The sequence below is a fragment of the Rhagoletis pomonella genome, unplaced genomic scaffold (genome assembly GCF_013731165.1).
Source record: "Rhagoletis pomonella isolate Grant_MI unplaced genomic scaffold, Rhpom_1.0 Rhpom_scaffold_00002, whole genome shotgun sequence".
NCBI lineage: Eukaryota > Metazoa > Arthropoda > Insecta > Diptera > Tephritidae > Rhagoletis > Rhagoletis pomonella.
In genome coordinates, this window is record NW_023458556.1 from 65,489,465 (window position 1) to 65,504,931 (window position 15,467).

Below are 15,467 nucleotides of genomic sequence, written 5' to 3' on the forward strand. Positions count from 1 at the left end.
GTGTAAGACATTTTCTTTACCAATACAACTGATATTTTTTACAATCAATAAATGTTAAATTGTTTTGGAAAATGGTTTTTCATAAAAATTATTGGTTTCATTCCATATTGATATTTTGATACTTTAGCCCGCGGTCACACCGCCGCCGACCACTGTTTTAAAGCCAAAAGTTTGAAAGTTAACATATATATACTTAAAAGCACAGCTGAGAATACTTTTATTATTACTAATTACATAATTTGTTGTTACACCCTTCATTTTCACATCGCTTAAGCCTCCATTGCTCTAATCATACACTACTCTCTTTTTTAATCATCTTATGTGAATGTCAATTTCCTAAAAACTGACGGTGTTAACACTCTCTTCCTTTGCAGACCTCATTGTTTGTTAGCTTTATTTGTCAGTAGCTTTTTTGTTAATGTTAAAATTTTTTATATTAATTGTATAGTTAATGTTTTTTAATAACCAACACCATATCTTTTTACTAAACCATTTGCACTTTGCTCCAAATTTTTATACACGCTTCCTATTCTTTATATATATTTTCATTTTGCATATAAAAATCATTCAATATTATTGCTTGCTAAACTTTTTCAGTCCCAGTTTAACGGGTAAAAAATCGAATGAGATCATTCAAGGTAGCCTGAGTAGCATAAAATATGCGGCTAATTCGCTGACTCGAAAATTTGATGAGATTAAAGGCGCGCTCTCAGCCCAAACGACACCGGTGAAAACACCCGGCAGTGTTGGGAATACTGAGACTGGTGATGAGGATGTAATTACCCACGAAGATGGCATGCTGAAAATGCGCCGCGTCTCCAGTGACTTGGATCCATGGGGACGTCTGAGTGAATCGCGCAAGTCAAGCTACAATAATTTAGTACCGTTGGGTGAAAATACCTCGGCTTTGAATTTGAGCGCATTTCCCGTGCTGCCAGAAAATTTGTACTCACCCATAGCGGATGTGAGTTCTCTGCTTTTTATTTCAGCATTTGCATCTTCTCCTAATGAAATAGACTCATGTTGTTTTGAAATTGCAGTTAGAGGAACGTCCCGAGTGTGATGTACTCATACAAATTACCTCCTGTTCGCAATGCCACAACTGTTCGGTGCTGTTGTATGATGAGGACATTATGTCCGGTTGGTCAGCGGAGGACTCTAACTTGAATACAACCTGCCACGCATGCTATAAATTAACCGTGCCATTCCTGAGTGTACAAATTGTTGTCGACGATTCCTTGAAGGCGCTCAAACAATCAGACAGCCTGACAATTCCCTATCTAAATCCGTTGGTTTTGCGGAAAGAGCTCGAGAACATACTTACTCAGGAAGGTGATATTGCGCTAGTAAAACCTTCGTTTGTGGAGGAACATCCCATTATTTACTGGAATTTACTATGGATTATGGAGCGCATAGAGAGTAAAACTCATCTGCCTGAGCTTTGTCTACCAGTGGCGGTAAGTGTTTTTATTTGATATTTTAATATGTCCTATCAAAGACATTAAGTATTTTAGATTTCAAAGTTTACTAAAGAGTTAGCTAAAAATTTAAAAAAAAAAAAACTAAATTCTTTGCGAATTTATCACCCCTATGCTGAAATTCGTAGTGTTGGTATGCCTGAATCCGACGTAGCTGTCATTTTTATGTATTTGTCGGAAATTTTGTACGAACAGCAACTGGTATCACAGCAAAATAAATTGATTTAAAATATCAATAAAATAGAGTGTGAAACGCAAAAATATGTAAGTTAAAGCGTGAATAGAAAATAAAATAAAAAAAAACTTTTAATATACAACGCTTTTATAAATGGACTAAAAAGTAGAAAATAATATTTCTCTGTCTCCTAGAATTTGTTTTGATAACTTTTGATTTTGAAATTTTAGCAAAAGATATTACAAACAACACGAAAAACGTGGAGCGCATGCATTACAAATAATTAGATTTAATTGACGATAGTCAAACTACATAACATAGACCTAAAATTTCTACAGCGGAAGTACACAATTTGAGATCGATTTTAAGCGATCGTTATTCATATACCCACATATGTACATATATATATTACTTTTCATATCAATTCAGGTCTATTACATGTTTATAATGACTTTTGCTAAAATTTCAAAATCAAAAGTTATCAAAACAATTTCTATGGGACTGATAAATATTATTTTCTACATTTTATTCCATTTATAAAAGCGTGGCATATTAATAAGTTTTTATTTTATTTTATCTATTTGCTACTTTTTAGTCTTGTCTGTATGAAATTTTGCAATAGATATTAAAACGATTTAACGATATTAATAGATTGGTGCACACACATGCTTATACATATGTATGTACATACATACATACATACGAGCACCAATTAATTTCATTTAAAGAAATGGCGTACCGTCCATTTCCGCTTTAGCGTACGTAGTGCATAGGGCGACATCTACCTCTCAACCGACGAGGTTGATGTCTAGACTTTATAGGAACTTTGCAAAGCAGAGGTTTTTTAGTTGTCTGGACACACAACATTGCAAATGTCTGGACACACAATATTGCAAGTTGATAAAAGCGTTGTAAAAAATTGATTATTATTAAATATTTCCAACATATCAGGTCGAACATCACAACAAATCGGTCGCAATGCGAGAAAATGGTGGAATGCATGAACGAAAGGCCGGTCATTGCTCGGGGCTTTCGAAAATGTTTAAAGTTTTTGTTAATGTTTTTGAGGACGTGGATTGCGCCAACCCCACATTAAAATCTTTCCCCAATACCATGTTGGTAGCTTTCTTCTGTAAAAAACCTCAAAACTGCCATCAATCTACCGTTGATTTTACACTTAGCCCAAGCTCTTCTTCCATAATTATTAAAGCGCTTTTAAATGCGTCTTGGTTGCTGCGGAAATTTTTCACAAGCTAAATAGATCAGAACTGCAATCTCCTTTGAATATTAATGCAACTGTTAGCTGAAGCATGTTCTTCCTCCTGAGACAAAAGAGCTCCGGCCACTGTTTCTTTTGTATTCTACTGAATTAAGGAAAATTCTTTTCAAATAACGACTAAAAGAATTGAAATGAACGCTAAAAAATTTCTCCATAAACCATGTATACATCACTTTCCGATACGACTGATAGTTACTGACAAATCAAATAATCATTCCAGTTTTTTTTTTAATTTTGTTATAAAAAAATAAAAATAAAAATAAACTGTAAAATAATAAAAATTTAAAAAATAACCGGCTCTGTGTTCTGTTACAATGAAATCAAGTCACTAATGAAGAAAATCGATCGATAAATAAAGAAATAATGAGTGGTCAAATGAAAACACGCAATGATTTTTTATATGAAAAATGAGCAGGAAATACCCATACGCCATGTACACCTAAGTAGCACGCTTTTATGCTCATTTTTCATATAATAAATCTTTGCTCATTTTATTAGCTTTCATTTGCCGTATCTCATTTTAAGATTGTTATACTATGTCTCCATTAAGAGATTTATCCATTAAGATTTAATAAATCCAGTTGATAGATCACAACCGTCTCCATTGCCACAGCGAGATATATTTGACGTTCACATTTTTAAATATTTGACGTTTGCTTATCATCGCCTGGATAAAAGATTGTCGTAAGCGCCATTTTGACGATTTTTATTTCTAGATGCAGTTATATATTTTGAAATAAGGTCTTTCGATTCTTGCTATCAGATTTTAGATATCTCCTTTAGTTTCGGAGATATTGACTTCAACTTTTTCGATAATTCAGTAAAAATTTAGTTAGTGATGCAGTCATATTAAACTAGTCAATATCTTAAAAATGGCGTTCTTTATGTTTGGATATCACCGAGATATTGAGTAAAAAGTGTCGTTAATTTGGTAGAAATTTTGGTCACATTTTGCCGTATTTCATACAATGTGACTGCCAAATTGTGGACAAAGGAAGCTTACGACAAAATTTTACTAAAGAAAATCCTTCATAAACTCAAAACTAATTAACAATAAACATTAAAAATTAAATAATTTGAGAATTTATTGAACTAGTAACATTTTCAGAGATTTTGGAGAAAATCTATCTTCGCATTTTGAGAAATTGCATTCCAAACTTAATCGCGATTTCCCACAACCTGCCGAAATTAACATACTACAATCTTTTACCCAGGCGACGTTATGTATGATTGTATAAATGCAGTTGTTGACATTGAAATACAGACAGGTAAAAGGAAAGTACCAGAGCGGAATTTCATTATGTGAATTTTTATTCGTGGTAAATATGTATAATATATTTTGGAAAATGTAACTAATGGTACCTTAATCTTAATCATTTTCCTGAATTTAGGAAAAATTATCAAAATGGTGCGGAAAGAAAAATTTTTAAAGGGCTGTTGGGGAAATAAACTCTGTTTTCAAAATCAAATAGTGGGCCCTTGGCATATCATGAAAACCTAGTTAGTAAATATGACTGCCGATGCACTTCTTGAGTCGCATTGAGTTCTAGAGGATGTTTGGTGCAATGTTATTTATCTAGATTTATAGAAAGCGGAGAAGACTGCATGATATTATCATAAAAATTTTTTTCTGAATTTTTAGTTTTTAAAATAATAGGCGTATTTTTTTTTACACGCACACGTATCTGAGCTTAAAAATTGTATGGAGCTCTAAGCGACAAACTTTATGTGCGTTTATGAATAGTTGTCGATAAAATAAAAATTACTTGTTTTGAAATGGAAATTGCCGATGATTGTTTTGCGTAGATGTATATGCATGTAAAAAATACAGCTAATGCCTTCTAAATTTCTTACAACCAAAGTTATGTAAATATTAATAATTTGCCTTTAAAACTAACCAAAGTACAAAAGTCTAAAAATTCGAAAATTCATGCTTTTTCATAGGCTGGATATCAATGTTCGCAACTGTATATTAAAAATACAAATGTCATTTGACTTATGGCATGTGAATTTGTGGTTGCCACACCAAACAAATTGTATTTATTGATCGGTATTATTGAGGATTTAACTTAAACCTACTGCCTTTCGAGATTTAATTTTATACGGTAAATCTCAAAAGATTTAACGTAAAATCCCGTCAGAGGGCTAAATCTGCATTAAATCTCATAATGGAGACACAGTATTAAATTGGTTCGTAAGATATACGTGATTAAGTGGAACCACTTTTTGTTTTAAGCTGAATAACGGTAAATTGCATTTATCTCGAAAACGTATCCATAGAAATAAAAATTAACTCGAATTTCGGAATTTCTACATAGAAATTGGATAGTGGCATCCATTTTACATTTTTGCTGTAAACCAGAGTTATTAGAACGTTGAACGAGTGCTTAACCTATACAGTGTTTTAATCTAGTAGTCAAAGTTTAAAAGGGGAATATTGTGTTTCAAAAAAAGTAAGTTTGCTGGCTTTTCTCCCATGTGGCGATTTCTTAGAGGCTCGTATATAAGACCAGCTGCACTGAAAAATTGCTCACTTGGAACGCTGGCGGAGCGGAACGCTCAAATATATGCGTGCCAGATTTGTCAATTTGTCGTATTTTAGTTTAGTTTTCCACCAATCGAGAGGATTTTCACCCAGATGAGCTCGTTTTTCTTTAAAATAAACCTTCAATTGAGCTTTAATTTCACATTTCTTAATGTCTCCAGATTCTACATCCGATCCTTCGCTTTCGTTGGAGGAATCTAAAATTATTTCTAGGTTGCTTATAAGACGCATTACTTGTTGAAGGTCCATCAAAGTTGCTTGATATTAAGGCATGCAATCCCGGACCATTTTGTGAATCCTGGGATTTCGGGATTTTAAATTGGTACTCCAGGGATCCTAAGAAAATTTTTCCCAGCACGAATTTGCAACTTCCCCTCCAAATGAAATGTCAAAATTGTGCTCTCTCCTTGCAAGTTTTGCAAGTTTTTTTGTCCAAACGAACGCGATTCGGTAACAACTTTTCCAAGCTTGTACAAGTTTTTGCATATCGAAAAGAACTATTAACTCACTTTTGGCCTGTGTGCTAATAACATTGACATTAATTCCCCTACAAAAGTGAATTTATGTCAATTCCATTAACATTATTGCACGTCACCCAAAAAAAAAACAAAAAAAGGAGTGAAACTTAGAATGTGTATAATCTTAAATTTTGCTTCATCTTTTGCTAGAAAATCAGTCAATTGAGTGATCGTACGAAAATCGAGCCGTCAAAAGTTCTGTACAAAGCGGAATGATTTATTAAGGGATTTACATATTTCACCATACTATGGGCTTCTATTCGGCCTAAGAGCGTTAGTGGCTTCTGTAATTTCTGATTGAAATTTATACAATGTTCTGACCGACAACGAAAACACCTTGAAAACGAGTTTTGGGATTGTGGGCTGAAGGCTGTTCACACCGACTGTTGGTGTTTTCGTTGACATTTCTTACATCCTTTGTTTACAGTTTTGCTGCACAAATACAAAACCAAAATACGTTTCCTTCAATTTCTTTTCATTAACAACCTCTTACTTCCATGCTTATTTTATTTTGTTCAGCCAATTAACAATAAATCCGAAATTGCGTATTAAATATGATAAAATATGACTTCCACTTCGATAGATAATCGAAAAAAAAACTAGTGCAGACACCGATTGGAATGAGTGGAACGTGAGTTTTCAAGTGGTTTTCAGCGAAAACTTGTTTTCGTTTGACAGATTTTACATTAGGTGCGTTCGACAAGTCAAAAATTTGTAATAGTTTTACCAAATTTTTACTGGATGGCGTTCGATAACGACAAAAAATTATGCAACACACAAAAATTGAGAGAGCAAGCGTTCATTTTGATGCAAGAGAAGCGTTCATTTTGTACTGGCAAAATTTTAGTCAGCAAAAGTTATCCAACACGAAAACATATGATCACAAAACATATGGTTGCAATTTAAGTAAACAAACAAAATTTCATTTTCCGAGTTTTGGTATTTATATGCTTTTTGGCTGCCTGCTATGTGACTTTATGATAGCGCCAACTAGTTTTTACTTCTAGAAATGTTCCTGGCGAACATTGAACGTTCACTTTCCTTTTTTCTTCTATGGAGGCAACATGAATTTCAGTTTGTTTACAAATAAAACATAAACAAAGTCAGCTGGTGTGTCTTCTTCTTCCGGTTTTTGCAAGTAATGGCTAATTTCCTGTTCGTTAACTTTTTTGCTTTTTCATCTCTTTGGGAGAGAATTTTCGCTTACTCTCTTGATTTTGATTGTTGGCTGGTGTTGGCTAATTTTGTTATCGAACGCAACTATTGACGAAAACACAAGTTTTAGGTCGAAAACCAGTTTTAGCAACGAAAACATGTTTTCGATGTCGGTCAGAACATGGTATTAGAGTGTAGGGCATCAACATTGGAATCTATATTTATTTGTCGATGATTGTCAGTAACCTTGTTTTTGGAGAGAAATCTATCCCCTTCTATAGTGATGTTTAGCAGATTCAATAAATATGGAAAAAGGGTGACTTCCACCCAATGTGATTGGATAAATCTTCCATTGGAAAGCAATGCTAGTTTTCGAAAAACTTAGATCTAGAGTTGAACTATTTCGTGTGGGAGCCTCATTTAAATGCTCGTATTCGTCTTTAGTTTTTTGGTGATTACTTCGTTGATAGGATTGAACACACTCTCCCCACACAGTCTATATACATATTTCGTTTTTGAAATCAGCTATAAGTATATTTGGCGGAAAATACACAGCACAAATCACTTGATTTGGCTTTATATTTTTGGAAAATCCAATTTTGACAGTGGTGTAGTAGGAATAGATATACGAATCATTGGGCCTTATGAACGAAAACTAAGCAACTGTTTTTTCTTAAAATTTCAGAACTTTGTGTACTGAAATTTATTTGAATAAATCGAGTAAACGGTCTGAAATTTTAATTTGTATTCATAAGGCCCATTTTCTAGCTTTTTCCGGGTAAAGCGTCTAACCATTGATATGGGAACCGTCATCACACTAGTTGGGAATTCCACTAACTACACCATACGTTTCAACCGCTGTTTTAGCATTCCCACGACAGCCGGTTCTACGTACCGGAATGACTCGGGTTTTACCCGACCAAGGGCTGTTGTTTCGGCGATCTAACCCCGTTTAGGTCGGCGAAGTATCTCAGAAGTTGTTCGTCCATAGGGCTACATTCGCTACGTTTTCTCCTACTCAGGGCTGGCATCGAGTCAAACCCAGGACCAGAAACCTACACCTGCTGTGAATGCCAGAGACGACTACACCACAACTCTACCTCTGTCAAGTGCAATGCTTGCGAGGGGTGGAGTCACCTCAGAGTCTGCTCAGGACTACGGACACATCGGCAGTGGACCACGTCTTTTGTGGCCCCCTGTTGCTCTAACAGAGCAGCCTCCACGGCTAACCCCAGTCCACCTGAGCAGTCCCACACAAACACCGCAGCACAACAACATAACACAATAGACCACACCACAACGGCTACAGACCACAGAACACACACAACCACACCACCACCTACACGCCGCCGCCAACAACTCCTGGTTCCTCCTACAATCTGCACGGTATGTCAGACCAGGATATTCCGTAATGTGACATCAGTCAAATGCAACACCTGCCTTGGCTGGTGCCACTTTAGGGCATTCTCAGGTCTGCGCACCACGCGAGATTGGACGAGGAACTTCGAGGGCCCGTGCTGCGCTGCTCGGTCGCAGACCTCAACTGCGACGCCTCCCGCCACCACCACAGGGCGGCAACCACCTCAGCAGCGCACACAGCCAACTGCGGCACGACCACACACATCCCTCACACCCCGCATCACCACACGTCTCCCGAACCACATGAAGCTCCTTCAATTTAACTGTAACGGGCTATAGAGCAAGATCGAGGAGATAACCGTCTTCATGGGAAGGCATGGCATATTGATTGCTGCGGTCCAAGAGACGAAGTTGCACAGCAATTCAACACTGTTGAATTGTGCCGGGTACAACGTGCACCGTCGAGATCGCGAGCGGGATAATGGTGGAGGCTTAGCGTTCATTACGCACCACACCGTGCAGTATCGTCTCATCGAAGCAGACATCGACCGCAGGGATACCACCCTAGAATGTCAGGGCATTGCTATCCGGTCAGGCGATGTTGAGCTCGAAATATTTAACGTTTATATACCCCCTGTCACCTGCTGCCCGGTAGGATATCACCCTGACATAGGTGCGCTCCTCAGAGGTGAAAACCGTATGGCAGTAGGCGACTTTAATGCGCACCACGACCTTTGGCACTCAAGCCTGTCAAACGATCGTAGGGGAACTGACTTGGCTGAGCAGATAGACGATTCGACATTCTGCACAATGAACGACGACGCACCCACCAGGATTATGGGCAGCTGCTGCAGCTCGCCAGACATAACAATAGTCAGCGCTGGTCTGATAAACAGCATATCTTTATTTATTTAATTATAAGTCTTTGGAATACAATCCTTACAGACTATGTACTTAACTAATTTATAGATTACAAACTAATTTTGTGCATAAATCAAACCACTTATAAGGCAGAATTAAGCATCGAGAAAAAAGCATCACTTTGCATCGAAAAATCCAAGGTGATAGCATCACTTAGTGAATTAAACTCTCGTAAAGCACGATTAACAGGAGCTTTACAAGCGTATTGAGTTTTCGTATTAACCCCATAGAACGGACACACATTGCGAAGATGCCGTTGAGGAACATTAAACCGAATCCTTTCTAATAAGTATGGACAGTCAATTAGGCCCTTGATAATTTTGAAGGAAAAGGACAAAGAGAGTATAGATCTTCGACTCTCCAAGGATTTGAGACTTATCAGCATAAGACGAGCAGCATAAGGTGGTATGGGCTCCACAAAATTTAACGACCAAAGAGCATACTTAAGAAAGCGTTTTTGTACTCTCTCCAGTCTATTTATAGCTGTCATAGTACTAGGTCGCCAAATAAAGACAGCATATTCTAAGTGAGACCTGACAAAAGAAGTATAGAGAACTTTAAAAGTATATGGGTCACAAAATTTTGCGGTATTGCGCCTAACAAAACCCAGCATTGAATACGATTTAGAGGTTACGTGGCTAATATGACTGTTGAAAGAAAACTTGCTATCAAATATAACCCCAAGGTCCTTAATCTCACTAAGACATTGAAGTTCACAATTTGATATACTGTATTTTGAGCGAAGAATATTAGATGACTTAGAATAGGTCACGTGAAAGCATTTAGATGCATTTAAGGACAGATGAGACTTATGACACCACAGACGTAACTTGGAAATGTCATCTTGTAATTTCATTGCATCATCAGGCGTCTTAATAATTGAGAACAATTTTAGGTCATCAGCGTACAGGAGACATTTAGCAAATGTAAAGCAATTACTGATGTCATTAATAAAAAGATTAAATAATAATGGACCTAGTATACTCCCCTGTGGTACCCCTGAAGAGGCAATAAAGGGAATAGAGGATACCCCATCCACAGTGACAACACTCCGCCTGCTGGATAAATATGAACTTAACCATAACAGAAAGGAAGAATGAAAACCAAGGCATCCCAGTTTATAAATTAAGACTCGATGAGAGACCCTATCAAAGGCTTTTGAAAAGTCAGTATAGATACAATCAACCTGCGAGCCAGCCGAAAAGGACTCAATGCAATACTCACTGAAGACAGCAAGGTTAGAAATCGTCGACCTCTCCGCAACGAAACCATGCTGATAGGGAGAAATAAGGGACTTAACCGCAAAGCTCAACTTAGCATTGACTGCATGTTCAAAAATTTTGGAGACGGTGGTCAGTTTGGAAATGGGCCTGTAGTTACGCACATCATTTTTGTTGCCACTTTTGAAGACAGGCGTAATAGACGTAACCTTCCAATCGTCAATAAAGATCCCAGGCGAGAGTGATTTGTTGAAAATAAGTTGAAGAGGAAAAACCAGGGCCGGACAATTTTTCAATAAGATGGGGGAAAATCCGTCTAAATCTGTTTGAGAAGAAGCTTTGAGATCGTTAACAGCTCTAATAATATCCTCGGAAGAAAGATGTAGAGCTCCGAAATTTAAGGCAGAGTTCAGACTGTTCGATAAATCAAGCGGCAGACTACTATCGTCCACAGAAAAATTCGATTTAAAAAAATCGGCAAATAAGTTAGCTGCCTCATCCGGAGTTTTCGCCGAGTAATCATCAAGGAAAACTCCGGTAGGCACACTAGCGGAACTTTTTTTGTCCTTAAGATATTTCCAAAAACTTTTGGGATTCGATTTAATGTTTCCCTCTATTTTGCGCATATACTCGGAATAAAGAGATTTATTCAAAATATTAAAATCCTTTAAGTATAGCTTGTATTTACTGAAGAAGAAGTTATTCTTACTCTTATGAAATTTTTTTAAGAATTTGTTTTTAAGATTCTTGAGTTTATTTAATTCTTTAGTGTACCAAGGTAATTTATAGGCTCTTTTTTACCCGCAGGGGGATCCTATTTAAACATTGGGTGTATACGATCGACTTGAAAGCGGAAAAGCTGACAGATGTATCAAGCCCACCAAGTAGCTCCTCCCAATTTATTTCAAGTAAAATATCATTAAGACTTACAAAGTCACACGAAGAATAATTAAAGATTGGTCTACTCACAGTAGTAACCGGAGGAAAATAATAAAATCTAAACTCGACAACAAGTGGTAGATGATGTCTGTCCTTAGAAGTAACTGGATTCAGGCACTCACTAACTTCACAACAAAAATTGTCACTTATAAATATAAGATCCAGAAGCCTATTTAGAGAATTAAAATAATTATTAATTTGAATTAAGTTAAGACTAAGTACATTATCGATGAAATACAATTCTTGACTTGAGTTGACATTATTTGGCGTGAGACCGTAATTATTAGAAATGCTGGTTGACCAATTAATATTAGGTAGGTTAAAATCGCCGAGCACGCAGAGGTGATGCTCCTTAACGTTGTTTAAGACTAATGAAGCAATGTTATCTGCGTGGGCCTTGTATAATTCGAAAGAGCTGCCCGGGGGCACGTACGACGCAAGAAGATACAAAGAGTCTTGCGGTGAGGAACCGTTAACACAAACACAAAGCTGATCCAGTAAAGAATCACCATTCGAAAGTGTGACCAAAGACGCTTGCAGTTGACGCTTAATGGCAATAAGAACACCACCTCCTCGAAGGCAGCCAGTTTTTTCAGCATCACGATCTTTACGAAATACATTGAACAGATTTGAGTTGAAGAATTCACCGTCAAAAAAATTCTCATTCAACCATGTTTCGACGAAAACAAAGATGTCGTAATTCATTTGCTCACTAAAGTTGTGCACCATTTCAGACTTGGTTCTCATACCAGATAAATTCTGAAAGTAAATTTTCAGCTCTCTATTATTTTGTATGTGCAGTCGGGTACTACTTGCTACGTCCGTAATAGCTTTCGTCGACCCTTCCGAAAATTCAGAAAAGGCTTAACGGTAACATTTGTTGGCCAGATATCCGGGCATAGTAATTTCTCATAACAGGACTCAGGGACTCCTAATTTAAAATTAATCCTATTCAGGGATTGAGCTGAGACATCTTTTTTAATTAGTTTAGAGCATGAGATTAGAGTTCTGTCTAAATCAATTTGTTTAGCTACATAATTTTTAATGTCATCCTCAGATACGGATGGAGAAAAAGAGGCCAAATGAAGCAATTTGTAGCGGTCAGCGACAATTAGATCAGTATTATCACTAGTTCCTCTTATGCGAATATTATTATTATTGTTATGCCGTTTATGCGACACCTTTACCCATTGTGCATTGCCAGTCACATTATTCGTCACATCAATAGGCATATGAGAGGAAGCAGCTGCGTCAGATGCTGGCGCCGCAGTCACTGCAGTCGTAGAAGTAGTAGTAGTAGTAGTAGTAGCAGTACCACAGGCATTCTTATTGCTGTTTTTTCTAGCCCGTTTATTCGATACCTTCACCCACTGAGCATTATCGTTGCCAAAAACAGGTAAAAGAGGAGAAGCAGAAGCTTCGGATACTGGCGCCGCAGTCACTGTAGCCGTAGTTGAAGCAGCGCAAGCATTAGCTTTATCTTTCAGCGCACAAGCATTAGCATCAGCCGTAGAAGAAGATGGGAGAGCAAAAACTGAGATAACATCAGTTATTGCCGACGTCACAGTGCACGACGCTGTTGATTGCATTGGGCAACCCATTGTTGTTATTGTGGGAATATTATTAGAGTCGGTGCTCATGTTTGATGAAATAATATGAGCATAGGAAAGTGCGCCAACGAAAGATGGAGCAGAGGAAGCACAAGTTGACATTGAATTAACTGGCATCGAGGAGTAATTAGTTTCACTTTTGTTTTTGTCGATTCCAGCACCAGGTTATTATTAGCTTCATTTAGCGCACTCACCGACTTTAACACACTAGCATTTTCTGTTTGAAGAGATGCTATTAGATTAAACAGAGAATTTATTGTTTGCTGGCTCTCGGCATTAATAAGAGAATTATCACTATGCTTCGTAGAATCTCCAGACTTCGGAGAATTAGAAGAGGAAGAACTAGTGATGACGGTTGACGTTTTCTCCTTTGTAATAGGTGGAGGAGGTGAACGGAGGGAAGTCCGACGCAGAATAGTGCAAGCTTCACAAAAAAAACACTGACCAGCACTTTGCAAAAATTCGACATCAGCCGGACGAATACCAACACAAGTGGCGTGGAAGAGATCATTGCACTTTGCACACTGCACTTTCTGCTCTTTAGGAAGATTTCTATCAACCTTTTGATCGCACACACAAGGCATTATTGTTTTTTGCATATGCGTGAAAAACTTTGTAATTATGTATTGATTTTATTTAAATTATCGATCAGTCACAAAAACAAGAGTCACTATCCCAAAATTATAAGTAGGTAATAATCCACTACTTCAAAAGGCACTTGAGAAAAAAAGTCACATTCTCACTAATATTTAATAAATTATTAATTTATAGAGAGAAGTAGGAATGCAGATAAAACACGTCCGAACAACTCGGCTGTTGACTGTTGGCGACCTATGCTGACTTTGGCATCAGACCACCTGCCCATAGTCATCTCGATCGATAAACCAACCGACTTTGCTTCCGCGGAGCACCGAACATATATCAACTTTTCAAAAGATGATTGGAAAGGCTTCGCGGAATTTACTGAAAACACCTTCGCTGCCCTCCCCACACCAACCGACGTCCACCTTGGTGAACGTAAGTTCCGCAGGGCAGTCAACGCTGCTGCAGCCCACTTCGTACCGGCACGATGCATCACCGACCCACGCCCAAATTTCCCTGCTGAAGCGGCTGTTCTAGCCGATGAGCGTGACAGCATTCGTCGGGCCGATCCCGGAGATCCCCGTATCAGGGATCTCAACGCGGAGATTCGGCAACTAGTAAACGTACATAAGCGGAAGAAGTGGGAAGAGCATCTGAAGACCTGCAACTTCACCTCTGGTGTGAGCAAGCTTTGGTCAACCGTGAGGTCACTGTCCAATCCGACGAAGCACGACGACAGAGTCGAAATTTCTTTCGGCGACCATGCTTCGTCGGACCCGGAGCGATGCGCGAGCTATTTTAGCCGGCATTTTATACTGCATCCTCCGGTGGACAAAGCCAAGCGTCGAGTGACCAGAAGGCTGCACAAACTGCCAACAACCTGTGCCCCCCTTGCTTTCACTTGCGGTGAAGTTCAGGTGGCCATCGGGAAGACGAAAGCCTCCAAAGCCATGGGTCCCGACGGAATATGCATGCTGATGCTGAAAAATTTGGGTCCTGAGGGGGTAGCGTACCTAACGGAGGTCCTCAATTTGTCCATGGGCACTCTCATCATCCCAGACATCTGGAAGGTGGGGAGAGTGGTCCCACTGCTCAAACCGGGGAAACCCGCCAACATAGGAGATTCTTATCGTCCAATAACACTCCTTTCCCCGGTAGCGAAAACACTAGAGGCCTTGCTACTCCCGTATTTCACAAACCACTTGACCCCAGCGAAGCATCAGCATGGTTTCCGTAAAGTGCACAGTACAACAACAGCACTTAACGCCATAAACACTCAGATAACTCGTGGCCTTAACCGTAAACGTCCCTGTGAGAGAACGATTCTAGTAGCGTTGGACCTGTCAAAGGCTTTTTACACTGTCAGCCATTCCACGCTACTAGAAGATATAGAGGCTTCCTCTCTCCCACAGAGGCTCAAACGGTGGTCGGCAAATTATCCAAGTGGTCGACACTCGTCGGTAAAGTTTAGAGACAAATCGAGCAAACTTAGGAAAATAAAACAGGGGGTTCCACAGGGTGGTGTCCTTTCCCCACTACTGTTTTACTTTTACATTTCAAAGCTCCCTCAACCACCAGAGGGAGTCTCGATTGTCTCTTACGCCGACGATTGCTCGATCATGGCGACCGGGAATGGAATTGATGACCTGTGTTCGAAAGTAAACGGTTATCTCTCTGAACTTTCTC

The 15,467-nt window shown here is 38.4% G+C and overlaps 2 protein-coding genes across 4 annotated transcripts in view; one reads left to right on the forward strand and one right to left on the reverse strand.

The window, feature by feature from the left end:
- The window catches only part of LOC118733984 (DENN domain-containing protein Crag), a 35,098-nt gene that overhangs the window by 7,499 nt on the left and 12,132 nt on the right, over nucleotides 1-15,467 (forward strand). For all 3 annotated transcript variants that reach the window (XM_036463649.1, XM_036463651.1, XM_036463650.1), the window contains 2 exons: nucleotides 598-964; nucleotides 1,041-1,457. In XM_036463649.1, coding sequence (XP_036319542.1) covers nucleotides 598-964; nucleotides 1,041-1,457 — 784 coding nt within the window. The remainder of the gene's footprint in view (nucleotides 1-597; nucleotides 965-1,040; nucleotides 1,458-15,467) is intronic.
- Nucleotides 11,763-13,311, reverse strand: LOC118733985 (nuclear pore complex protein NUP62-like). The gene is made up of 2 exons (XM_036463652.1): nucleotides 12,389-13,311; nucleotides 11,763-12,348 (listed from the first exon to the last, which is right to left on the reverse strand). Exon 1 carries the CDS (start codon nucleotides 13,299-13,301, stop codon nucleotides 12,405-12,407), a length of 897 nt encoding a protein of 298 aa, XP_036319545.1. The 5' UTR covers nucleotides 13,302-13,311; the 3' UTR covers nucleotides 11,763-12,348; nucleotides 12,389-12,404.